Source organism: Cucurbita pepo, chromosome LG14, assembly GCF_002806865.2.
Source record: "Cucurbita pepo subsp. pepo cultivar mu-cu-16 chromosome LG14, ASM280686v2, whole genome shotgun sequence".
In the NCBI taxonomy this organism is placed as follows: domain Eukaryota; kingdom Viridiplantae; phylum Streptophyta; class Magnoliopsida; order Cucurbitales; family Cucurbitaceae; genus Cucurbita; species Cucurbita pepo.
In genome coordinates this window covers 2,466,516-2,492,112 of record NC_036651.1, presented here as the reverse complement: position 1 = coordinate 2,492,112, position 25,597 = coordinate 2,466,516, and the positions used below count along the sequence as shown (strand labels likewise).

The 25,597-nt window shown below is 41.3% G+C and overlaps 5 protein-coding genes across 9 annotated transcripts in view; 4 read left to right on the top strand and 1 right to left on the bottom strand.

Annotated features, from left to right (window-relative positions):
• Window positions 1–5,929, top strand: part of LOC111810930 (DExH-box ATP-dependent RNA helicase DExH6-like) — a 9,595-nt gene extending 3,666 nt beyond the window's left edge. For all 3 annotated transcript variants that reach the window (XM_023697778.1, XM_023697779.1, XM_023697780.1), the window contains 8 exons: window positions 555–607; window positions 2,161–2,194; window positions 2,374–2,463; window positions 2,541–3,515; window positions 3,645–4,727; window positions 4,825–4,980; window positions 5,179–5,511; window positions 5,612–5,929. In XM_023697778.1, the coding sequence (XP_023553546.1) occupies window positions 555–607; window positions 2,161–2,194; window positions 2,374–2,463; window positions 2,541–3,515; window positions 3,645–4,727; window positions 4,825–4,980; window positions 5,179–5,418 (2,631 nt within the window). In that variant the 3' untranslated portion in view covers window positions 5,419–5,511; window positions 5,612–5,929. The remainder of the gene's footprint in view (window positions 1–554; window positions 608–2,160; window positions 2,195–2,373; window positions 2,464–2,540; window positions 3,516–3,644; window positions 4,728–4,824; window positions 4,981–5,178; window positions 5,512–5,611) is intronic.
• Window positions 5,930–6,022: 93 nt separating this feature from the next.
• LOC111810932 (galactoside 2-alpha-L-fucosyltransferase-like) lies at window positions 6,023–8,203 on the top strand. The gene is made up of 2 exons (XM_023697784.1): window positions 6,023–6,561; window positions 6,677–8,203. The coding sequence occupies exons 1-2, from the start codon at window positions 6,408–6,410 to the stop codon at window positions 8,176–8,178; spliced, it is 1,656 nt and encodes a 551-aa protein (XP_023553552.1). The 5' UTR covers window positions 6,023–6,407; the 3' UTR covers window positions 8,179–8,203.
• Window positions 8,204–9,287: 1,084 nt separating this feature from the next.
• Window positions 9,288–16,486, top strand: LOC111810931 (BTB/POZ domain and ankyrin repeat-containing protein NPR2-like). Of its 2 annotated transcripts, none has more exons than XM_023697783.1 (4): window positions 9,288–10,502; window positions 11,589–12,348; window positions 13,156–13,353; window positions 16,049–16,311. In XM_023697783.1, the coding sequence occupies exons 1-4, from the start codon at window positions 9,954–9,956 to the stop codon at window positions 16,309–16,311; spliced, it is 1,770 nt and encodes a 589-aa protein (XP_023553551.1). In that variant the 5' UTR covers window positions 9,288–9,953. The 2 variants fall into 2 exon arrangements, with proteins under 2 accessions (XP_023553551.1, XP_023553549.1); XM_023697781.1 differs by lacking the exon at window positions 13,156–13,353 and adding an exon at window positions 15,145–15,342 and having other exon boundaries at window positions 9,289–10,502; window positions 16,049–16,486.
• A 193-nt stretch (window positions 16,487–16,679) lies between these two features.
• On the bottom strand, window positions 16,680–20,282 carry LOC111810935 (phytoene synthase 2, chloroplastic-like). The gene is made up of 5 exons (XM_023697788.1): window positions 19,716–20,282; window positions 18,480–18,530; window positions 17,926–18,098; window positions 17,267–17,502; window positions 16,680–17,064 (listed from the first exon to the last, which is right to left on the bottom strand). The coding sequence occupies exons 1-5, from the start codon at window positions 20,056–20,058 to the stop codon at window positions 16,704–16,706; spliced, it is 1,164 nt and encodes a 387-aa protein (XP_023553556.1). The 5' UTR covers window positions 20,059–20,282; the 3' UTR covers window positions 16,680–16,703.
• A 2,240-nt stretch (window positions 20,283–22,522) lies between these two features.
• The window catches only part of LOC111810934 (protein JASON-like), a 3,875-nt gene continuing 800 nt past the window's right edge, over window positions 22,523–25,597 (top strand). The window contains exons 1-7 of one of the 2 annotated variants that reach the window (XM_023697787.1): window positions 22,534–22,861; window positions 23,146–23,194; window positions 23,281–23,360; window positions 24,178–24,407; window positions 24,502–24,644; window positions 24,768–25,129; window positions 25,202–25,281. In XM_023697787.1, coding sequence (XP_023553555.1) covers window positions 22,688–22,861; window positions 23,146–23,194; window positions 23,281–23,360; window positions 24,178–24,407; window positions 24,502–24,644; window positions 24,768–25,129; window positions 25,202–25,281 — 1,118 coding nt within the window. In that variant the 5' untranslated portion in view covers window positions 22,534–22,687. Of the gene's footprint in view, window positions 22,862–23,145; window positions 23,195–23,280; window positions 23,361–24,177; window positions 24,408–24,501; window positions 25,130–25,201; window positions 25,282–25,597 lie in introns of both variants that reach the window. The other variant, XM_023697786.1, reaches the window with a different exon arrangement.

Sequence of the window (25,597 nt, the reverse complement as noted above, 5' to 3'; positions counted from 1 at the left end):
AAAAAAAAAAAAAAAAAAAAAAAAAAAAAAAAAAAAAAAAAAAAAAAAAAAAAACCTTCTTTGTTTCAGCTGTCTTGAAAGCTTTGGTTCGTTTTTTTTCCCTAACGAAATCAACCTTGAAAACTTTCCTTACAAACTTTTTTTTTTTTTTCCTGAGATTCCTAAGCCATTTGAGAACAGACCCAGTCCATTTCAAGGGGCCATCAAAAGATATATACAACAATTTACACGAAAGTGCTAAAAAATCACATGAACGTGGCCCAATTTTTGGTTACAAATAGAACAAAATACACTCTAAAAAGTTCAGTAGTAAAAGCTTAAAAGGGAGACATTAGATCTAACTATTCTCCATGCCTCTTTTCAACATGTTTCGATTTTCTATCCTAAAGAGACTCTTTTATTCCTCAGCGTTGCAAAAAAATAAAAATAAATAAAAATCAACTAAAGTATTGTCTCTATATTAGTTAATGTTGCAATATTACACGTTTCTCCATCTTTGCATTGTGAATACATGTCTTTTTGGCCTTATATTAATCTTATTTCTACGTTTGTAGGATGAAGTTCATGAAAGGGACTGCTGCACTGACTTCATTTTAACAATTTTGAGGTATACTTGCGTTGAGTCTCTCATATGCATGACTTATTTATTACTTATCTCTGTTTCCACATAGAAACTAAAACTGGTCAGTTATTCTGAATTAAAAATTTTTTCCGTAAGGAATGGAAAGNAAAAAAAAAAAAAAAAAAAAAAAAAAAAAAAAAAAAAAAAAATGAAGCCAAGAGGAATTGAATAAAAGTGAATAATATTTTCAATATTTGGATGGTATTTTGTTTTATTTTTCTCCTACCAAATTATCCATACTATCGGATAAGTAATATTGGTCTGTCATCCACAAAATTTGCTACTTCTATAATTAGCTAGGAAGTACAGACATTTCTTTTAGCCTTGGTTGAGACAAATGGCAAGCCAGTGTGGGTATCACTATGAGTTCATCTTTGGCAACAAGTAAAAAAGGGGGATCTTGTTTGTTTCTACTACATTAAACACCACAACATGAGGTTTTAGTTATTGCCATCCCTTGCTTGGCAGCAGTGAACTTGGTTGTAGCAAGGTCGATCCTCAGGCTATCTTTTCAAGGTTGGAGCTTGATTCGTACCACAGTAACAAAAAAAGTCATCTCCGTCAATGGAGAAGGACCTGCACCAACAAAGACTACTAACTCTCTTCTTATTCCTAGCCTTCTATTACGGGTCTAGGAAATCAAGAACCCGAAATATGAGGGATATCTCAAATTCGAGAAGCGTGGGCAGGGCTTCAAGGAAGACCAACTTATTTGTTGAGGGTTGTTGAAAGGTGGAATTCCACCAATATAAAAAATTGAAGACCGGGGTTGGTTAAAAGCTTCAACCATGTACGATACCAATTGTAACAAAGACCCTGTACAAATAACCATTCGAAGAGATGTGTGTGATCTTTCTTGAGCAAGCTTAGCTAAATTTGCTCCTAGGAGTCTTATGTATCTCAAGACTGGGATGATCTCCATTGAGATTTAGTATTTCTTTAGATTTAGTAGCTGCGCTATCTTACCACAACAACTGGACAAAAAAGAAGGTTGTGTAGGTGGCCTCATTATCCACACCTGTAGTTAGATGAAGTGCGGGTCCTGAAGTGCTTTTTAAGAGCTCCCACGCATACTCTAGGTCATCACCACCACCTGCACCTCACATCTTATCACAATAGGACATGTTAGTTGTATATTGTCTCTTTCAACTACATTTGTTCCAATGGTTCCTAGCCTAACAGAATGCAGCAACATGGGGCAACTTGCACATACCGCCATCTTGGAGGATGGAACCCATCTCGATCTCTACTAATTAGATATGGGAATTGGTGAAAGGAAGCTTTTTATTATTACTATAGTAAATAGGATCAAGAAAACGCGTGGGTTCCATTTGTAAACGTTGCTCGTTTTATGTTTAGAAACTAAAATTGGGTACTTCCCTGGGGGACCCCACTGATCAAGCCTTATAGTTTGATCGTTATGGTACAACCATATCATTTCAAAGTTCATGTTTCTTTCACCTTCATACTCGATTTTGAGCTTCCTTATTTAATATAAATTCTGGGTCTTTTTCTTCACTTTTGTTACTTGTTTGCAGAAGCTTGCTTCCATCATATCCTCACTTACGGCTGGTTAGTTCTTTTCTTTTTGGCTTTTACGTGAGATATTTTTGTGTTCTTCAACTGTTTACACTGTTATTCAAATTATTCATACTTTATTGTAATTGTAGAAAACAAGACAATTGAAGATTTATGGTGTCTCGTCATTTGATTGTGACTGAGATGCATGCTTTTGTTTTATATCTTGACAGATACTAATGAGCGCTACAATCAGTGCTAAACGGTTTTCAAGATACTTTGGTGTCTGTCCAATCATCGATGTTCCTGGAATCACCTTTCCTGTAAACCTTCCACTTTAATCTTGTAGTTTTGAATTGGTATGTATCTTAGGGCCATATTTTAACTCTTAAATATTCAGGTAAAAAATTTCTATCTGGAGGATGTACTTTCTATTGTAAAATCTCAGAAAGAGAACCACCTTGATGGACGTGAGCTAACTGAAGAAGACAAGCTTGCTTTGGACGAAGCAATTCACACGGCTTGGTTGAATGACGAATTTGATCCCCTTCTAGAATTGGTTGCTAAACCTGGATCCTCTCAAATTTTCAATTATCAGCATTCTGTGACTGGACTAACACCTTTAATGGTTCTTGCTGGAAAAGGTAGAGTTTCTGATGTTTGCATGCTGCTATCTTTTGGGACCATATGTGAATTACGTGCCAAGGATGGCACAACGGCGTTGGAATTGGCTGAACAAGGAGATCAGAAAGAAACTGCTAAAGCAATCAGAGAACATTTGGAAAGTTCCATATCCAACTCCGAGGAAGAACAACGGTTGATTGATACATATCTCGAGAAAAATTCTAATTCTGTTGATATTACTCTTTTAGAGCAGCTGTTAGAAAAAATATGCCGTGATTCGAAAGAAGGAGCTATTCTTGTTTGTCTTCCTGGGTGGAATGAAATCTGCAAAACTCTAGATAGATTATCAGACAATCCTCTTTTCAAAGATGCATCAAAATTTTTGATAATACCTCTTCATTCAACGCTTCCTTATAAAATGCAAAAGAAGGTTTTCAGCCAACCTCCTCCTGGTTGCCGCAAAATTATTCTGTCTAGTAATATTGCAGAAACGGCCATTACCATTGATGATGTAGTTTATGTTATAGACAGTGGATGGAATGAAGAAAAAAGTTATGATCCTTACAATAATGTTTCTACTTTTCAATTATCTTTGATATCAAAGGCTTGTGCCAAGCAGCGTGAGGGTCGTGCTGGTCGCTGTCAGCCTGGGATATGCTATCACCTTTATTCAAAGTCCCGTGCGTCGTCTCTTCCAGATTTTCAAGTTCCTGAAATCAAGAGAATGCCATTAGAGGAACTCTGTTTTCAGGTGCCATTTTAACTTATGTATGTTGAACTATTTATTGGTGTGTTATTCTGATGCATTTAGTATTGAAAAGGTATTCCTAACTGTTGGATTTCCTTGTTTAATTGTTTTAATAGTCGATTTATTTCGCAGGCGAAATTGCTTGCTCCCAATCGTGGGATAGAGAGATTTTTGCGGAAGACTTTGGACCCTCCAGTTTTAGATACTATCGGTAATGCAATCTTGGTCCTTCAGGATATTGGGGCTTTGTCACAAGATGAGAGACTGACTGAGCTTGGGGAGAAACTAGGTTCATTACCTGTTCATCCAGTAACGAGCAAGATGCTTATCTTCGCCATATTGATGAACTGCCTCGATCCTGCTTTAACTCTGGCTTGTGTTTCGGACTGCAAGGACCCTTTCACTCATCCGATGTTACCAAGCGCTAGAAGGAAAGCTGATGCTGCTAAAGCAGAGCTTGCTTCTTTGTATGGTGGCCATAGTGATCAACTAGCTATTGTAGCTGCATTTGATTGCTGGAAAAATGCAGAAGAAAGGGGTCAAGAGTCCCTCTTCTGTTCTAAATACTACATTTCTCGGAGCACTATGTCGAAGCTATCTTGCATGCGGAAGCAACTCAAAATGGAACTAGTTCAGAATGGTTTTATGCCTAAGGATAGTTCAACTTGTAGCTTAAATGCTCGTGACCCTGGCGTACTCCACGCCATCCTTGTGGCTGGTTTATATCCAATGGTGGGAAGATTACGTCCACCCCTTATGATGGGAAGACGGGCTGTTGTAGTAACTCGTTCGAGGGGCAAAGTTCTTTTGCATCGACAGTCCCTCAACTTTGAACCGTCACTTAAGCTAACCGATCGGCACCCTCTTATTGTTTTTGACAAGATAACCTGTGGGGATCGTGGTACAGACATAAGAAAATGTACTGTTGTTGGGCCTGTCCCATTATTAATTGTTGCTAAGGAGATTGCTGTTGGCCCTGCTAAGGAGAAAGATAATGGTAAAGGTGGTATTGAAAATGACCATGATGGCAACGACGAAATTGGGGTGGGCGTCGAAAATAAATCAAATCAACAACCAGAAGAGATGGTTATGTCCTCCCCTGATAACTCGGTAACTGTTGTTGTCGACGGTTGGCTGCATTTTTTGTCGAAGGCGCTTGATATTGCCCAGTTATACTGCTTGAGAGATCGATTATCTTCAGCAATCTTATTCAAAGTAAGTGGTTATAGGCTCGTGTTCTTGGCTTCAGGAGTTGCTTCATTTTACTCGTGTTCTGCATGATTGTAATGACAGACCTTTTATTGTGTCTCAGGTAAAGCATCCAAATGAAGCTCTTCCTCCTGTTCTTGGTGCCTCTATGCAGGCCTTAGCTTCCATTCTATCCTATGATGGCTTATCTGGCACGATGCTAAATCCGACTGATATCAGCCGTTTTTTACCTGGGAGATCTATAGGAACACATAAGATGGTAAGTTCGTTTCGTAGACCGCTTTCAAATTATAAGAATTTTACTGTTCATGAAGCGAATCGAAAATCTATTTTGAACGATCTGGTAAGTCGGAATCTTTTACCACTGCCTGATCTTAGAACAGCAAAACCAAGTGACCCATCAAGCCCTCAAGTTAAGGCTTCATCTAATTCAGTCTATGCATGCTCAACTCTGCAGTCACGTAGAGAGCCGAAGCGATTCAAGCGACGCAAACGCCCTCAAAACCAAGATGCAACCCGGCAGCAGCGCGCTCCAGAGTGCAATACACATAAACAAAGCAAGTCCCCCAAGGAGCAAAAGGCAGCTAAACAGCAGAACCCTCCATCAGGAGGCCTCAGTTTAAATGGGCATGGATCAAGTGTGTATGGACCATATGGCACGCGGGGTACCTCTCTAAAGCGGCCACGTGGTAACTAGGTAATCGTCAGGTGAATGAGCTCAGTAGATGTCGCTTCTCTGCAGTCTAACGTCCAATGATAGTCGAAACTTTGACGCTCGGTTATACTCGAGGTATAGCCATTAAGCCAAAAATTACTCTAATTGCTAGTATTAGTATGCATCTAGTTGTTAATCATCTGTTAGTAATCTTTGCCTTTTACCCTTCAAACAGATGTCTAGACACGGTTCAGAGAATGGAACTCAGCTGCTTCTGGAGATGAAACAAGCATCTTCCAAATCCATCCATTATAGTTTGCTTTCAGCTACAGATGTAAGTATAATACACCAGGCTCGATTCTCGCCTGCCCGAGTACTCGATACAATCAGGTTCTTTCAGGAATATCGTTCTCGGTTTCAGCTCATTAGAGTATGATATCATTATCAATGAGAGGATATGCTTGCTTCAAGTTACAATTGAGCTCCAATTTTGATATGTAATATGAAATTTTACGTTAGAAAACGATATCGAGACTTCTTTCTCTTATTGCTATGTCGTGTTAAATCATCATTCATCAGTCCAATTAGTTTATGATTAATATTTTGATGAATGGAATTTATTAGAATCAAAATCGAACTTAAAAATTTAAGCTGACTTTACACTTAGTCAAATAAATTAATCAATGCTAAAGTTTCAACCAAGATGAATTCATGATAGTTTCAAGTGGATAATCAATCCCAAGAAAGGTCAAACAAAGAAAAAAAACAAGAATTTGATTGGAACTTACTCAAACGTCATGATCCCATGTATGGTTGATTAAAAAAACCCAGTCGGCATTCATGGAGAAGACGACGACTACGACGAATAAATCTACAAAACCTGTTGGGAAGCACGAAGGCTACAACACTCAAGGTTCCATTCACATGGGTTCTTGACAAATTGCTTTAAATTTGACTGAGTTTCTGGTTTTGAGTGGTAGTTTTGAAGTTCTTGTGAAGGAATTGGTTCTGGTTGAGGATTCTGCAGAGCCATGGAGGTAGCGATGACGAAGATGATGAAGACGACGAAGAAGACAAAGTTGGTTTTGTTGATTGCAGTTCCAGTCATGGTGGTCGTGATATTGCAGCAATTTTGGTTGCCATCTTTGAACTTCAATCGGCTCTGGAGAACTGTTTCTCAACATGGTATTCTCCATTGCTTTCTTTCTCTCTGTTTGTTTCCCGAGAAAATTTCTGTTTGTTTCCCGAGAAAATTTCTGTTTGTTTCCTGAGAAAATGTCTGTTCATTTGTTTCTTTCAGTAGGCTCCACAAATGATTCACACAGAAACGACGATGAATTCATCAATGGCCTTCTTCCTCCAGGCTTCGACCAAAAATCCTGTTTAAGCCGATACCAACTGAATCTCTACAGAAAACCTTCTCCCTACATACCCTCTTCCCCTCTCCTCTCTAAGCTCCGCCGCTATGAAGCCCTCCACCGCCGCTGCGGCCCCAATTCGCCATCCTTCCGCCGAGCTCTTGCCGGTCTAACTTCACCCACAAACTCCACATCCCTGCCGGAAGACTGCAAATACGCTGTGGTTTTAACCCGCGATGGCCTAGGCAACCGTATCCTCGCTATTATCTCCGCCTTCTTCTACGCTCTAATGTCCGATCGCGTCTTTCTAATCGACCGAGGCAACGCTCTGGATGATCTCTTCTGTGAGCCCTTTCTTGGATCCTCGTGGATTCTGCCGTCGGATTTCCCTCTCCGCCGGGAATTTGGGGCGTTCCGCCAATCCTTCCCAGGGTCTTTTGGCAACATTTTGAGAAATGGAATGTTGAAGAAAACAATCGAAGATTCGCCTGCGAGTTATTTGTATCTCCATCTATCTCACGACGCCAGCGATTACGACAAACTGTTTTACTGCGACCGGCAGCAGAATCTTCTGAAGAAGGTCCCATGGCTGATTATGGAGACGAACAACTACCTGGTTCCCGGAATTTTTCTTGGTTCGTTTTTCAGAGAAGAGCTCAATAAACTCTTTCCGGCGAAGGACACTGTTTTCCACCATCTCGGCCGGTACCTCTTCCACCCGACGAACGGCGTCTGGGGGCTGATTTCGAGATCTTACAAGCCGTATCTCGCCAGAGCGAAAGAAATGTTAGGGATTCAGATCCGGAATTTCGGGTCGGAATCCGGTTCGTTTCAGGACCAGATGAATCAACTTCTAGCTTGCACACAGAAGAAGAAATTACTGCCGGATGTCGAGCAATCGTCGCCGGAGAAGTCGAATTCCACAGCGTCTCAGACAGTGAAAGTTGTGCTGGTGACGTCTCTGAGCTCTGAATACTCAGAAACCCTAAAGGAAATGTACTGGGAGCATGGGGGCGTCGACGGCGAGGTGGTGGCGGTGTACCAACCGAGCCACGAGGGGATTCAAAGCTCTAACAAAAAAATGCACAACCGGAAGGCACTGGCAGAGATGTACCTTCTGAGCTTGAGCGACGTGTTGGTGACGAGCGATTGGTCGACGTTTGGGTATGTAGCGCAGGGACTTGCCGGAGTGAAGCCATGGATGCTTTACAAGGCAGAGGATAAGGTGTTTCCGCCGTTGAATGAATGGCTGAAGTACAGAACGAGGAATGAGACAGGCGACTGGCCATGCCGGCGGGCGGTGTCGATGGAGCCGTGCCTGCACGTGCCGCCGGTGTGCGATTGCTATGAGATGAAGAGAAGAGATGGAGGGAATGAATTGCCGTTTGTGACGCATTGTGAAGATGCGAGTTGGGGCCTTAAGTTAGTTAATGAATTCAACTGATTTTCAAAATTAGGGCATATCGTTTGTCTCCTAAATTATGATATATATATATATATATATATATATATATATATATTATTGCAATAGAATGAAAGGAAATTTTCCTTGGAAAGTACATGACGAAGTTGAGCTTGAATGACCCAAGTCAAGATCAATCGAAGATGGTAGACACGGTGCGGTGTGCTAGTAAGGACGCTAGGCCCTGAAGGAAGGTGAATTGGGGATCCCACATGGATTGGAGTAGAGAACGAGTAGCCAATGAGGATGCTGGATCCCATAAGGGGTGGATTGTGAGATCCCACATCAGTTGGAGAGGAGAACGAAACATTGTTTATAATGGTGTAGGAATCTCTGCCTAGCATACGCGTTTTAAAAACCTTGGGGGGAAACCAAAAGGTAAAGTCAGTTGGAGAGGAGAACGAAACATTATTTACAATGTTGTGTAGGAATCTCTCCCTAATATACGCATTTTAAAAACCTTAAGGGGAAACCAAAAGGGAAAGTACAAAGATACCATATCTACTAGCCTTAAGCTTGGTGTTACACCAAATTTTGAGTTGCTTATTTTTTTAATTATTTTAAAAATTTATACTTATCTCGAGTCACTTTAATAAATAAAATTTCATAAATGTTAGAGATCAAATTAGAACTAAATTTTTAATTTTCTTATTAATAGTTTATAAAAAATTGAATAAAGTTGAATAAAATAATCGAATTAATATATATATATATATATATATAAACACGTCACTAGAACAACTTTAATTTTAATATTCGATTTATTTTTTATTTTCATTTAAATAATAAATACGAAGATGTAAGAGAGAGAGAAAAAATAAAAAATTAAAAGAAAAAGGAAAATAGATATAGGGACAATATTGTCATTTTGACATCAACATCAGTCAAGTTGAGATTGAAGAATCAATAATACGCATTCACCAATCACATTTCAATAATACAAAAATATATTACAATATTAATTTATTAATTATAAAAAAAATAATAATTATAAACTTTGTAATTAAAAAACACAATAATTAATTATTCGTCAATGAAAAATACTTAACTTAATTATGGGATTATGAAGTAATTGATGAACACATAGTGTAATTACAGTTAGTGGGTCGGGTCTTCGCTTCTTTTATTGGGTCAACGGTGCATACTTTTCCTTCTTCTTCTTCTTCTTCTTCCTCCCATTTATCTCTGTATCTCTGTGCAATCTGTGCCAATACGAATCTCCCCCGGTTCTTCATAACCCTTTTGCCTAGATATGCTGATTCGTGAATTTTCTGTTGATTAGTCGTTTTTCTTTTGCAATTATGTACGATTTCTGTGATTTCTCCCTCGTTCTTCCAATTATTTCTCTGAATTTTTGCTGGGTCAACTCTGTTCGTCCTCTGCTAGCTCTTTGTCTTCAATCCTCAGATCATGATCTCTAGCATCTGGTCCATTTGTGTTAGTGATTGACTTTGGTTAAAGGGTGTCTTCGCAAGCAATCCTGACCCTCACCCCCCCTTCGATTAGAACTTGTTTTGCTTTTATGATGGGTTTTGTTCGATTATGTTTTGCGTTTGAAGTTCTTTTTGTTGTTCTATTGATGAACCGCTGAAAGGAGCTTTTTCAGTAATAATTTTCCCTATTTGTATTTTGTTCCAAATCCGTGTTTTGGGGTTTGTAGATTCTTTGTCTTGATTTGAGTATCTGAGCGTTTGAAATTTTGCTGAATCTGTGTTACTTTTGAGCTCCTTTCTTAGTGGAAACGCATCTTGTAAGTCATGGACAGTGCCAATGATCCTTCCTCGTCCCCAAGTTTCGCCTCATCGTCTTATGTGTCAAATGGGTCTAGTTATAACAACGTTCCTGCAGTATTCAGCCATGACCCTTCTGCAAATTCTGATCATATGTGTCTTAGCAAGCTAAGTGCAAACCTTGAGAAGCTTGTGGTTGATTCTGACTATGACTATACTGATGCTGTGATTGTTGTTGAGGGCATTGATGTGGGTGTTCATCGATGTATATTGGCGGCTCGGAGTCAGTTTTTTCATGAGCTTTTTAAGCAGGAAATGGATAGCTCCACCAAAGATGACAAGCCAAAATATTGTATGTCTCAGTTGGTACCTTTCAGCAAGGTTGGAATTGAAGCTTTTAAAGTTATCTTGAATTACTTGTACACGGGAAAGCTGAAGCCATCACCACCAGAAGTGTCAACGTGTGTGGATGAGGCCTGTGCTCATGATGCATGTGGCCCTGCTATCAATTATGCAGTGGAATTGATGTATGCTTCTGCCACTTTCAAGATGAAAGAGTTGGTTTTGCTTGTACAGGTATGAGGACATTCTTAGACTCGGTATATTTCTTACTCATATGACTTTGTATGTCGGTCTCTTTAGTAGAAAGTGTTAGGAATCACGACTCTTCACAATGTATTTTTTACATATAAACCTATAATCATTCCCTAAATTAGCCAACGTGGGATTCCCTCTCAACCATCCTCAACACAATGGCTAAAGAGAATGTGGAATGTAGTATAGAGTTAGAAAATGGTAGCATTTTCATTGCTGATTTTAAGAACGAGATCATGAATTCAGCTGTGTAGCCAATGGCTACTATGTATGCATTGGGTGCGTAAGGATTCGTGATAGGTTGAATGGTTTGGTGGTTTAATGGATAGCTTAATCTGCTTAATATACTCTCTTTGCAAAAGATAAGTTCCCCAAGTCAACTGCCTAAACTGTTCTAGCCCAACAAAATCAGTTCATTGGGTGCTTCATTTAGCTTATGTTCTTCCTCCTCCTTTCGGTCGTGAGCGAATCTAGACGGTATGGCTGCTTAAATTCAGATCTATAAACTGAAACCGTATATATACTCTCTTATGGAGAGGTTTCCACACCCTTATAAAGGGTTGTTCTCCTTCCAACCGACAGCGTCCTCACTGGCACTCGTTCCTTTCTCCAATCGATGATGTAGGACCCCACCAAATCCACCCCCTTCAGGCCCAGCTCTTTACTGGCACACCGCCTGTCTACCCCCTTCAGGGAACCGCCTCCTCGTTGGCACATCGCCTGGTGTCTAGCTCTGATACCATTTGTAATGGTCCAAGCTCACCATTAGCAGATATTGTCCTCTTTGGGTTTCCCTTTCAAGCTTCCCCCTCAAGGTTTTTAAAATGCGTCTGCTAGGGTGTTTTGTTCTCCTCCCCAACCGACGTGGGATCTCACATGAAGTCATCAATATAAACCTTTAACCAACTCCATCCAATATTATCCTTGCATTTTCTTTCCCCTTTTCTTTGTGTTCATCTAGATTGAGTATGTGCGTTGTTGTGCGATCCTAACGAGTTTCTCAACAAAATTTCCTTGTCTTGTGTGATTTATTTTATAATCTAACTCAATATCCACCAACTTGTGCAGCGTCGACTCTTGAATTTTGTTGAGAAAGCTTCTGTGGAAGATGTTATAACTATACTGATTGCTGCATTCCATTGTCAACTGGACCAGCTGCACATCCCCTGCATTCAAAGAGTGGCAAGGTCGGACCTCGATGCTGTATCTTTAGAGAGAGAGCTTCCTAGTGAAGTTGCAAGTGAGATTAAAGCATTGCGTATGAAATCTCAGCAAGAGACTGAACCAAATATGGTGGAAGAAGTGGACCTGAACCGTGAGAAGAAAATCAGGAGGCTCCACAAAGCATTGGATTCTGATGATGTTGAACTACTGAAACTTCTTTTGAGTGAATCTTCTGACATTACCTTGAATGATGCTTATGCCGTTCACTATGCCACTGCCTATTGTGATCCTAAGGTCATTAAGGAGGTTCTTAATCTAGGCTTGGCAGATCTCAATCTTAAGAACCCTAGAGGACATACAATTCTTCATGTTGCGGCAAGGCGTAAGGATCCTAAAATCATTGTGGCCCTTCTGGACAAGGGAACCTCTGCATTAGAACCTACAGCTGATGGACAAACTGCTGTTACCATATGTCGAAGGCTGACTAGACCTAAGGATTATAATGAGACGACTCACAAGTGTCAGGAATCTAACAAAGATCGGTTATGTATTGATGTGTTGGAGAGAGAGATGTGTAGGAGTTCTATCTCTGGTAGAATGGAAATGACAACTCAGATTTCCGCTGCTGACATGCACGTGATGCTAGACTATCTAGAAAATCGAGGTGATATGCTCTCTCTGTATATTTACATATATATTTTTTTGTGAGATCCCACGGGAGAGGGGAACGAAGCATTCCTTAAAAAGGGTGGAAACCTCTCCCTAGTAAACGCGTTTTGAAACCTTGAGGGGAAGCCTAGAAGGGAAAGCTCAAAGAGGACAATATCTGCTAGCGGTGGGCTTGGGCTGTTACAAATGGTATCAGATCCAGACACCGAGCGATGTGCCAGCGAGGACGTAGGGCCCTCAAGGGGGGTGGATTGTGAGATCTCACATCGGTTGGAGAGGGGAACGAAGCATTCCTTGTAAGGGTGTGGAAACCTCTCTATTCCCTAGTAGATGCGTTTTAAAACCTTGAGGGAAAGCCCAAAGAGGACAATATATGCTAGCGGTGGGATTGGGCTGTTACAAATGGTATCAGATTCAGACACCGAGCGGTGTGCCAGCGAAGACGCAGGGCCCTCAAGGGGGGTGGATTGTGAGATCCCACATCAATTGGAGAGGGGAACGAAGCATTCCTTGCAAGGGTGTGGAAACCTCTCTATTCCCTCGTAGACGCGTTTTAAAACCTTGAAGGAAAGTCCAAAGAGGACAATATCTGCTAGCGGTGAGCTTGGACTGTTACAAATGGTATCAGATTCAGACACCAGACGATGTGCTAGCGAGGACGCTGGCCCCTAAGGAGGTGGATTGTGAGATCCCACGTATCGGTTGGAGAGGGGAACAAAACATATTGAGTTATTAGGATTGATTGTGGTATGTTTAGTTGACTCGTGTAAAGATGTTTCAAACATTGTATCCTTTGTTTCAGTGGCCTTTGCTCGTCTTTTTTTCCCTGCCGAGGCAAAGGTCGCAATGGAGATTGCGGATGCAGATTCAACAATAGCATATACTGGCCTTGTATCATCCAAGGGATCATCTGGCAACTTGCTTAAGGTTGACTTGAATGAAACACCATCTGTTGGAACCAAAAGACTCCAATCCAGAATGCAAGCTCTAATGAAAACAGGTACTACTTTTAGAACACTGTCTTAATCATCTTTGCTAGAGAGGTAAAATGAAACATGTTTGATTCTGGTCTGGCTGATAGTATTTTCTGAATCTAGATATGAGCTGATCCATAATATTCTTGTGCCCCATTTCTTGCATTGGGCTTGTCCTTCGCTATGTAACGGCCTAAGCTCACCGCTAGCAAATATTGTCCTCTTTGTGCTTTTCCTTTTTTGTTTTCCCTCAAGGCTTTTAAAACGTGTCTGCTAGGGGAGACGTTTCCATACCCTTATAAACAATGTTTCGTTCTCCTCCCCAACCAATGTGGGATCTCACAATTCACCCCCCTTTGGGACCTAGCGTCCCCCCTGACACTCGTTCCCTTCTCCAATCGATGTGGGGCACCCCAATCCACCCTCCTTCAAGGCCAGCGTTCTTGCTGGCACACCATCTCGTGTCCACCCCCTTCGAGGCTCAGCCTCCTCGTTGACAAATTGTTCGATGTCTGGGCGTTGTCTGACTCTAATACCATTTGTAATAGCCCAAGCTCACTGTTAGCATATTAGTTGGAGAGAGGAACGTCCTGTAGACACGTTTTAAAAAACCGCTCACTGTTAGCACATTAGTTGGAGAGGGGAACGTCGTGTAGACACGTTTTAAAAAACCTTAAGGGGAAGCCTAAATGAGAAAATCCAAAGAGGACAATATCTGCTAGCGGTGAGTTTGGGCTGTTATAGACTCGGTTTGTTATAAAAGAAATAAAGAGTCATTGATCAAATTGAGTATATGATGATGAACTCATATCAAATCTTGAACGCAGTGGAGACAGGTCGACGAGGGGGTGGATTGTGAGATTGTGAGATTGTGAGATCCCACATAAGTTGGAGAGGGGCCCTCAAGGGGGGTGGATTGTGAGATTGTGAGATCCCACATAAGTTGGAGAGGGGAACGAAGCATTCCTTGTAAGGGTGTGGAAACCTCTCTCCTCCCGTAGACGCATTTTAAAACCTTGAGGGGAAACCAGCACGAAAAGTCCAAAGAGGACAATATCTACTAACGGTGGGCTTGGACCATTACAAATAGTATCAGAGCCAGACACCAGACGGTGTGCTAGCGAGGACGCTGACCCTAAGGGGGTGGATTGTGAGATCCCACGTCAATTGGAGAGGGGAACGAATGAGGACAATATCTACTAACGGTGGGCTTGGACCGTTACAAATAGTATCAGAGCCAGACACCAGATGGTGTGCTAGCGAGGACGCTGACCCTAAAGGGGTGGATTGTGAGATCCCACGTCAATTGGAGAGGGGAACGAATCATTCCTTATAAGGGTGTGAAAACCTCTCCCTAGTAGACGTGTTTTAAAACCTTGAAGGGAAGCCCAAAAGGAAAGTCCAAAGAGGACAATATCTGCTAGGGGTAGGCTTGGGTTGTTATAAAAGACACCGAGGACACAGGGCCCTCAAGGGGGTGGATTGTGAGCTCCCCCATCGGTTGGAAAGGGGAATGAAACATTCCTTGTAAGGGTGTGGAAACCTCTCTATTCCCAAGTAGACATGTTTTAAAACCTCGAGGGAAAGTCCAAAGAAGACAGTATTTACTAGCGGTGGGCTTGGACCGTTATAAATAGTATCAGAACCAGACACCGAACGGTGTGCTAGCGAGGACGCTGACTCCTAAGGGGGTGGATTTTGAGATCCCACATATCGGTTGGAAAGGGGAACGAAACATGTTGAGTTATTAGGATTGATTGTGGTATGTTTAGTTGACTCGTGTAAAGATGTTTCAAACATTGTATCCTTTGTTTCAGTGGCCTTTGCTCGTCTTTTTTTCCCTGCCGAGGCCAAGGTCGCAATGGAGATTGCGGATGCAGATTCAACAATAGCATATACTGGCCTTGTATCATCCAAGGGATCATCTGGCAACTTGCTTAAGGTTGACTTGAATGAAACACCATCTGTTGGAACCAAAAGACTCCAATCCAGAATGCAAGCTCTAATGAAAACAGGTACTACTTTTAGAACACTGTCTTAATCATCTTTGCTAGAGAGGTAAAATGAAACATGTTTGATTCTGGTCTGGCTGATAGTATTTTCTGAATCTAGATATGAGCTGGGCTTGTCCTTGGCTATGTAACGGCCTAAGCTCACCGCTAGCAAATATTATCCTCTTTGTGCTTTTCCTTTTTTGTTTTCCCTCAAAGCTTTTAAAACGTGTCCGCTAGGGGAGACGTTTCCATACCCTTATAAACAATGTTTCATTCTCCTCCCCAACCAATGTGGGATCTCACAATTCACCCCCCTTTGGGACCTAGCGTCCCCGCTAACACTCGTTCCCTTCTCCAATCGATGTGGGGCACCCCAATCCACCCCCCTTCAAGGCCAGCGTTCTTGCTGGCATACCGTCTCGTGTCCACCCCCTTCGAGGCTCAGCCTCCTCGTTGACAAATCATTCGATGTCTGGGCGTTGTCTGACTCTAATACCATTTGTAATAGCCCAAGCTCACTGTTAGCACATTAGTTGGAGAGGGGAACGTCCTGTAGACACGTTTCAAAAAACCTTAAGGGGAAGCCTAAATGGGAAAATCCAAAGAGGACAATTTCCGCTAGCGGTGGGTTTGGGCTGTTATAGACTCGGTTTGTTATAAAAGAAATAAAGAGTCGTTGATCAAATTGAGTATATGATGATAAACTCATATCAAATCTTGAACGCAGTGGAGACAGGTCGACGCTTTTTCCCTCATTGCTCGGATGTTCTCGACAGCTTCTTAGCAGACGACATGCCCGATCTTCTCTTCCTCGAAAAGGGAACTCCAGAAGAGCAGAAGAAGAAGAAGACTCGTTTCATGGAACTTAAAGATGATGTACAGAAGGCATTCTGCAAGGACTTAGCAGAGAATAACCGATCAGGTTTTTCATCTTCCTCATCTTGTTCCCCTCCAAAAGTGGGAGTAAATCAGAAAGGTAGGAGAAAATAAAGTGAGAGTTGTGCTATATTTTTGTAGGTAACATCCAGTTGAACGTTGCATAGAATTTTCTGTGGAAGAATATTTATATTATAGGAATGTCTTCTCTGTATGCTGTTCTTGGCCTGTAAAATAATTCTAACTTATTAGTTTCTAGGAAAAAGAAATTGGGCACTTTTCTAGTGGATCCAATGGAATTTTCTATTTTTGGGAATATGCTACACAAAGAATGTTAATCTCGAACCAGGTGAAGAGTCTCCACTTAAATCGGGAATGGGAGAGGGAGTAAGGAGAGATTTTTCCATAGCTAAACCGGGCTGGAGACGGAAATTATATTCCCCGTCTCTCACCCTGCCTATATACATACGTACGTACATAATGAAAAAAAAAAAAATTCTATTTTGTTACCAAATCTTTGAGTTTGAAGGGCTCATCATAGCTCTTCCAAAGGCTATGGGAAGTGATAGCAATTTCTTTGGTTTGCTTACATATGCCCTTTTGGTGAAGTTGTCATAGTCATTCGCTTCAATGGAATCTAATATTTGCTTGTAAAGCATTAGGGATGCCCATACTGGCCATCTACTGGCTGCACTCAGCTCTGCAATGCCCTTCTCAGCCTCATCAAAGAACCTTCTTGCTCTTTTTATCTGCCCTTTCATGAAACTCCGCCACTTCTCCGTCACTTTCTCTTCGAATATGTCGTCGTCGCATAGCCCTGCTTGTGCCAATTCGTCTTGTGGGAGATACACTCTTCCCCTCCTAGCACTGTCGAAAAAGTAAACACGAAAAGTGACGGAGTTGGGTTGGAGAGGGAAACGAAGCATTCTTTACAAGGGTGTGAAAACTTCTCCCTAGTAGACAGAAAGAATAGACAGAAAGAAAAGCCTAGAGAGGACAATATCTGCTAACAGTGGGTTTGGGTCATTACACTTTAGCTGTTATGAGAAGGTGGTGGAAGAAAGCTTACTCTTCTCCGACGTCTCTAAGAATGTTTGTGAGTTGATTGGCGAGTCCGAGAGCCAATGCTGCATTGTAGACGCTCTCTACTGAAGCTTTCGACTCGGGTGCCAATCCCATGACAGGAACACTCATGAGCCCCACAGTCCCAGCTACATAATAGCAATAAAGGTAAAGCTCGTCGAAGTTTTCGTATCGTGATTTTCGCAAGTCCACCCTCATTCCTTCGATCATGTCCTTGAAGGGCTGTCGAAACATATCGTGCATAATTTCAAGCCACGTGAATCAAAAAACACACAAATGGAACTAGAAGTGAAAAAAAGGATCCAGACCTTCTTTACTCGAACACGAGAGTAGTTAAATCATTGTCGCTCGTTTTAAATCGTACGCTTTTGATTACATTAAACAAACTCGTGACTGCCAATTCAGATTAGAGCAATGAAGAGCTAAGTCTCATTTAACTAGGATGATCAAATTTTAATGATAAAATCTCTGTTGTTCTTGTACTGACAAAAACATTCATTTCTTCATAAGTTTCACAAGACCTTTGTCATGGCAGCCTAAACTTCTCATATCACAAACGAACGAATCGCTAAGAACTTTAAGCGCAAACAACAAATTCTTAAGCATTTAGAAAGTCATTTCAAACCGGCTCTAAATCAAGTTTACCTGAATGTCGACGAAGTATTTTGAGACCGTATCGGAAAGAGCAGCATCATACATATCATACGGTCGACCCTCAAACAGATCAGTTAGTCGTGTTTCCCATCGAGCAAGAGCCTTAGGGGTGATGTGTGAAGCATTAGGTCCATCCACAAGCTCGTCGGTCCTTCTGCACCACACTGCATTACAAGGATGTTTTTAGATACCCTTCAAACTCGGGTTCAAATTTTCATATCGAGAACTTAGGTCCCGTTCGATAATGATTTTCCCCTTTTGGGATCGTGTCTCCTAAGACCCTCTATTTGAAAAGGTTGTCTTATAAGTTTCGAAACTTTTAACTTGTCTATTCGGTTCTTGAACTTTAAAAAGTTTGTAACATGTCCATAAACGTTCACGTTGTGAGCGTCATCAATAGAAACTACTAGGAGAACATGGCTAGAACTTGGAGCAATACTTTGGCTGTCCACAGCCATGTCCTACAAGCAACTTGGTCTACAGAAGTGAACAAAAATTGCAGTAGACAAAAAGATAATAAGGTGGAGGAAGAGAATGACTGATACCGTAAATCGCCCACACAGCTCTTCTTCTCTCTGGTGTCATAAGCTGTGTCCCTGAGAATAGCAAGAAAGTGACTCAATCATGAACTCGGAAAGGTATCATGTAACAGTCCAAGCTCACCGCTAGTAGATATTATCCGTTTTAGTCTGTATTGCCGTCAGATTCACGGTTTTAAAATGTGTCTGTTAGGGAAAAAATTTCACGCACTTATAAAAGGATGCTTCGTTCCCCTCTCCAAACAATGTAGGATCTCATGATCCACCCTCATTCGGGTCCAGCGTCCTCGCTGGCACACCACACAGTGTTTGGCTCTGATACCATTTGTAACAGCCCAAGCCCAAGCCCACCGCTAGCAAATATTGTCTGTATTGACTCGTATTGCCATCAGCCTCACGGTTTTAAAACGCATTTACTAGGGAGAGGTTTCCACACCCTTATAAGGGATGCTTCGTTCCCATCTCTAACCAATGTGGGATCTCACAATCCACCCCCTTGAGGCTCAACGTTCTCGTTTGCACACCGCCCGGTGTCTGGCTTTGATACTCTTTGTAACAGTCGAAGCCCACCGCTAGCAGATATTGTCCGCTTTAGCCCGTATCGCCGTCAGTCTCATGGTTTTAAAACGCATCTATTAGTGAGAGGTTTCTACACCCTTATAAAGGGATGCTTCGTTCCCCTCTCCAACCAATGTGAGAACTCACAATCCACCCCCTTAGGGCCAAGCGTCCTCATTGGCACACCACCCGGTGTCTGCCTCTAATACCATTTGTAACAGTCCAAACCCACCACTAGCAGATATTATCCGCTTTGGCCCATATCGCCGTCAGCTTCATGATTTTAAAACGCATCTATCAGTGAGAGGTTTCCACACTCTTATAAAGGGATGTTTCGTTCCCCTCAACCAATGTGGGAACTCACAATCCACCCCCTTAGAACCCAGCATCCTCGATGGCACACCGCTTAGTGTCTGACTCTAATACTATTTATAACCGTCCAAGTCCACCACCAGCAGATATTGTCTGCTTTTCATGGTTTTAAAACACGTCTATTACAAAAGATGCTTCATTCCCCTCTACACTCTTAAGAAGGAATGGATCTCATATTCTAGTAAAAAACATTCCAAGACATTCATTATCAGTTCCATTTTCTACCTAAATCTCAAAGAAGACCAACAGGATGACAAAAACAAGATCATTCAACCCAGAAATGAAACAGTAGCATAGAGGGGGAAAGTTTACCCAAGTAAAACGTTTTGGCATATTCAGCACAGACCTCACCACAGCGAGCATAAGCCTCATTCAAGAGATTCCCATCATCACTGATACTGCCTTCATTTTCTATGGTTTTCTCCCAATCCAAACCTCTCTCTCGATCCTTTCTGGGTTCCCTCACAAGAGCCGCTTGCTTCAACACCACTTCATACACCCTTTCTTCAGCCGATCTTGAAGGGTTCGCTACCACAGCAGAGGAACCCCAAACCCCACCACAAAAACGACTCAATCTCTTACACCCAATTGGCCTGCACCCGATTCTGATTCTCGGCTTGGGGCTGAGCAGAGCATTGACATTGACACCAGACATCTTCTTCACAAACCCCCCTCGGCCCTGCTTCTTCTCCCCTCCCCGCACCCTTATTTGGTGGATTCAGCGAGAGAAAGAGGAGAGTAAATGGGTGACTATCAATTTCTTGGCCATTTTGGATTGAAGGAAGAACAAGGAATCAAAAACTTCTCAATTGGGGGTTCAAAAAGCACTCACTCCCCTTGAAAGCCAGAGTGTGGGAGGGAATATGCCCTCTCTCTCATCCTTAAAGATCACACATGGGAGGATTGGTGGACAGAGTTAAGACCCCATTTCATCTTCCTTGTCCTACAACTAGAGCTTTTACTTGGGCGCCAAGATTGTGGTCCTAATAATGCGCTCAGTGTGGCCTCTTTTGTGAGGATGAATCTAAAACGGAAGTTTAACACACATTAACATCATCTCCTTTTATTTTCGGTATATTTTCGGTATAAGAGTGAAAAACCCTCCATTAGTGACGCGTTTTAAAGCCTCGAGTGAAACTCGAAAGAGAAAGACTAAAGAAAACAATATCACTTGTTGATTTGGGTCGTTACAATTTCTTTTTAATTGAAAATTTTATTTTTTTATAAAAATCATGGCATTAATATAATAATTTATATTGATTTATGTATTTTTTTTTCCTTTTTAATTTCATGTTTTTTATTAATTTTTTTTTATTAATAATGGTTTATTGATTATTAATAGAAGCTAGGGAAACTAATTATAGACAACATTAAATATTTAATGAAATTTTAATAAATAATATTTTCATTTATTAAAAAACCAAAACAAAAACTTCATGCATGTGAGAGTCACATGGCTGATATAGTGTGGGACCCACACTCACTTTTATTATTTTCGTTATTTATTTATTTGAAGTTATATTTGATAACGATTTTATTTTTAATTTAAGATAATAAAAATTAAAACAAAATAAAAATAAATAAATAAGTGTGTTATTTATTTTATCTTTTCCAACTTTAATATATATATATATATATATAATTTTTTAATTAAAAAAATTGATAAATAGGTATGATTATAAAAATAGTTATTTACTAAGTAAGGTAGGCTTATTATTATTTTTTTAATGATAAAAATCTTTGACAATATCAACCACTTGTCTTTTTGTAAATATTAAATTCAACAAACCAACAAATTAGTTAGACCATAAAGATATATATATATATTTAGACCTATGTTCTGTTGCATTAATTGCCCACATCTAATGTGTAAGAGAAAATATTAAGAATATAGTTTAAAAAATGTTAAATTTAATAAAAAAAACTTTATGATATACGAGATAGTGTGACACCCAATAATGAATGGTACGTAAATGAATTAAGATCACATTTAAAATGTAATTTAGTTACTGTCTATACTAACAAGGTGTACTTTTCTTTTCGATGGTTCAGTCATAGAAACTTCAAAGTATTGTGGACTGTGACACTAAGTATGCTTGACTTGGAGCAATCAATGTTGAGTGCACTCGTAGACTATTTTCTAATAAACATGTGAGTGAGGACATGTGATGTCCCACATTGGTTGGGGAGGAGAACAAACCACCATTTATAAGGGTGTGGAAACCTTCCCCTAGTAGACGCGTTTTAAAGCCTTGAGGGCAAGCCCAAAGAGGACAATATCTGCTAGCGGTGGATCTGGGTCGTTATAAATGGTATCAGAGCTAGACACCGGACGATGTGTTAGCCTTCTCGCTGTTCCTCGAAGGGGGGTAGACACGGAGGAAGGAAAGAGTGTCAGCGAGGACGCTGGGCCCCGAAGGAGGGTGAATTGTGATGTCCCACACCACCATTTATAAGGGTGTGAAAACCTTCCCCTAGCTGACGCGTTTTAAAGCTTGGAGGGAAATCACAAAGAGAACAATATTTGCTAGCGGTGGATCTGACGCGTTTTAAAGCTTGGAGGGAAATCACAAAGAGAACAATATTTGCTAGCGGTGGATCTAAGTCATTACATGACAAAACACATTAAAAGAACATAGTGGGTCTTTGGGAATTTCACATTCAAAATATAGTTCATGTCAAGTAGGTAACGTGGTCATATCGTTCGAGAATGCTTTACTTCTCTAGTGTCAAATCTAGATTCCAAATCTAGGTCTAAAAACTAGGCATTAAACTAATAAGAAAGAGCGAGGGGTCGTGTCGTGTGGCCCAATGGCGAGTGGGCAACGACTTGACCCAAGGATAAATAAACGTGAAGTGGCTCCGTTAGGCTCGACTATTTACAACTCGGCGTTACAAAGGCACTTCAAATTTTCAAACAAAGTAATGGATAGTATGAAAATAATACATTGACTAAATCAAGTAATATAATTTACTCATTACCAAATTAAGCTATTTATCTCCACGTGTCACCATATAGGAGCGAGTAGCAATCAATTAGCGAAGCAAAACAGCAGGAAAGGGAAATGACGCCAATACCTTTCCCTCGTTCTATGAATTCAAATTTCAAAAAACGACCCAACAACTCTCTCCTCTACACTGATTGCATAAATCCCAACTCGAAGAAAATGAAAATTATTGTAACCCCACAATAAAATTTGAAAGAAAAGTAATACCCAAAAGGGGAGAACTCATTTTTGTTTGGGGCCTTGGGCGTTTTGGGGTCAGCGGCGAGCACCGATGATATGTGCGCGCAGTTGAGGTGTAAATTGGGGTTTCTTTGCAGGTCTTTGGTGGGGTTTCTTGATCGATCGGTTTCAAGAGCAATGGGCTGCTTCTTCGATTGCTTCAAAGTCAGAGACGATCGCCATCGACCTAGAGCGCACCTTGTTTCCGATCCTTCTTGTTCGAAGTACAGGGTACGTTTTCGATCCTCGTTTTACCTTATTTTTTATGTTCCGTAATTCTTCCGTTTTGCTCAAGAGTAAATTAGGGAAGTGAAATCTAATGGGAAATTTGTTCCCCTGTTTCTTGGGAAGAATCTGTCCTGTTTTTTGTATCATGGGTGTCGTCCTCTTTCATTCTGCTGCTGTTCTTGCGACTTGTGTAGTTTAGCTCAGCTGGATTGCCTGAATTAGGTAGCTGATTTGGCTTTGATTGGAGTTTGCCAGTTTTTTACTTCGCTTTCTATTTCATGCTTCAGGCACCTGTGGTTGCTCGAAATAAGTTATCATCTCTTTTCCTGTCTGAAGGTAGATGTTCGACTCCTCCATGCTTGTTACTTGCATTTGAATCTGCAGATTCTTACTTCCTTTTGTGTTTTTTTGTTTTGTTAAAGAAAATGAAGATTTCCCGAGGAATGATTCAGGTTCCAAGTCTTTTGGGTCTCCACGGTACACCAAGGAGTTGAAGGATGAGGTATGTAACCTTCCCAATAGTGTTCAGCTCCAAGTATAGTGTGTGCTGGTTTTTATGATTGCTGGTATGTTCATGATTTCAGTTTGATGGTTGGATTAGAATTAGTTAGGGAAATGAAAGGCATGAGCTAGAATGAGCTTCTCTGTGTTCAAGTTGCAATGGAACATAATGTTTCAAGCAATGGAACATAATGTTTCAAAGCTCTAGTCTGTCGAAGATTCCTTAGTTCTACTTCCTTTTCTTTGTAAATGCTGAGACGGTTCTTGTGAGATCCCAAGGGGAGTAGTACGAAACATTCTTTACAAGGGTTGGAAACCTCTCCCTAGTAGACACGTTTTAAAATTTTTGAGAGAAAGCCCAAAGATGACAATATTTACTAGCAGTGGGCTTGGGCCGTTACAAATGACATCAGAGCTAGACACCGGGCGATGTGCTAGCGAGGAGGCCGAGCTCCGAAGGGGTGTGGACACGAGGCGGTGTGTTAGCAAGGACGTTGGGACTCGAAGGGGGTGGATTGAGGGGTCTCATACCGATTGGAGAAGGGAACAAGTGTCAGTGTCCACACTGGACCTCGAAAGGGAGTGGATTGTGAGATCCCACATCGGTTAGAGAGGAAAACTAAACATTTTTTATGAGCGTGTAGAGCCCTCCCCTCAAGGGAAAGCGCTGGTAAAGCTCAAAGAGGACAATATTTGCCTGCAGTGGGCTTGGGCCGTTACCGTTTTTTTTATTCCTCTCAGGCCTTAATCTTGTTTCTAACTAGGACATCTTTACTACACTTAAACATTAATCTGTTGACATGGGCATAAATTTGCAGGCCAAATTTCTTAAGGCGTGTGGGACTATAGTGGAGACCCCAGCTGAAATCCGGAAAGCATCAAGAAAGCTCTTGGGTTCTCCTCATGATGACAGAGATTTGGAGCCTCCTAAGTACCCATCACTTCCAAATGCATCCCTTGAAACACCTCCGGATCCTCCCCGCACACCTGCCAAACATTTGGAAGAGGGAAGAAGTGAGCCAGGTTCTGCTGAACGTACACCTAGCAGGTTGTAGTATATATGTGAAACACCCTATACTTGAACATTCAAATTCCTTAGCATTGTCATCTTATAACTGTTATGGAGCTTGTTGATACTGCAGTTGTACTACCAGTGAACAGAATACTCAAAGAGTCTCTGCTCTTAATAGTCCTGATCATGTGATGACAACATGTCAGAATAAAGTAAACCGATCTCCCAGCCGAAGTTCATCTGAAAGCGGAAGAGAAGAACTTGATTCATCAGGTAAGTCATCACCTAATCCAACCCCACGACAGCTATCTGATAAAATTCAAACACCTGGAACTGTGTTTCCTGCAAACTTGGATCATGGAACAGCAAGAATCAGGTCTCAGTATGTTTATTCAGGTATGAACCCAGTTGAGAGTGAATCTAATCTGGAAGGACTTTCAAGAGAAGTGAAAGAGTCTGTTCAAGAGCTTGAAATGATGACACCTATACCAGAAAGGACTGTCAGAGCTAATACTCGTGAGAAGGAGTTGGTGGTGGAAGCAAGCTTGTCTGCTTGGTTGAAACCAGTAGCTACTCATGATGATGATGGTCTGAAATTTGGAGGTGCACATAGGCCGATTCGTGTTGGAAGGAGTGCAGGGGACAGGCCAATTATAGGGATGGTTGCTGCTCACTGGAGCGAGGATGAACCTGTTCAAATCTCACCCAAGGAATGGGACGGGAATGGAATCCCAAATTCAACCAATAAGTACAAGGAGGTAATTTTATGTGGGATTTTCCTTTTTGTATGAACTTGAATGGTCTGTTACAGATTGGTGTCCCGGTTGCAGGATCAGAAAGTAAGTTGGCATGCGACGCCATTTGAGGAGAGGCTAGAGAAGGCACTATCAGAAGAAAGCATAGTTACAAGGTATGCCACTCTGTCTTGCTGTCTTCCATGCCTTTTTCTAAAATAGTCTAACACTTGGACCTATTTGGACCTTTCCTGTAACAACCCAAGCCCATCGCTAATAGATAGTGTTCTTTTTGGGCTTCCTCTCAAGGTTTTTAAAACATGTCTACTAGGGAGAGGTTTACACACCCTTAATAATGTTTCATTCTCCTCCTCAATCGATGTGGGATCTCATAATCCACCCCCCTTCAGGACCCAGCGTCCTCTCTGACACTCGTTCCCTTCTTCAATCGATGTGGGACCCTCCAATCCCCCCCCCCCCCCCCCCCCCCCC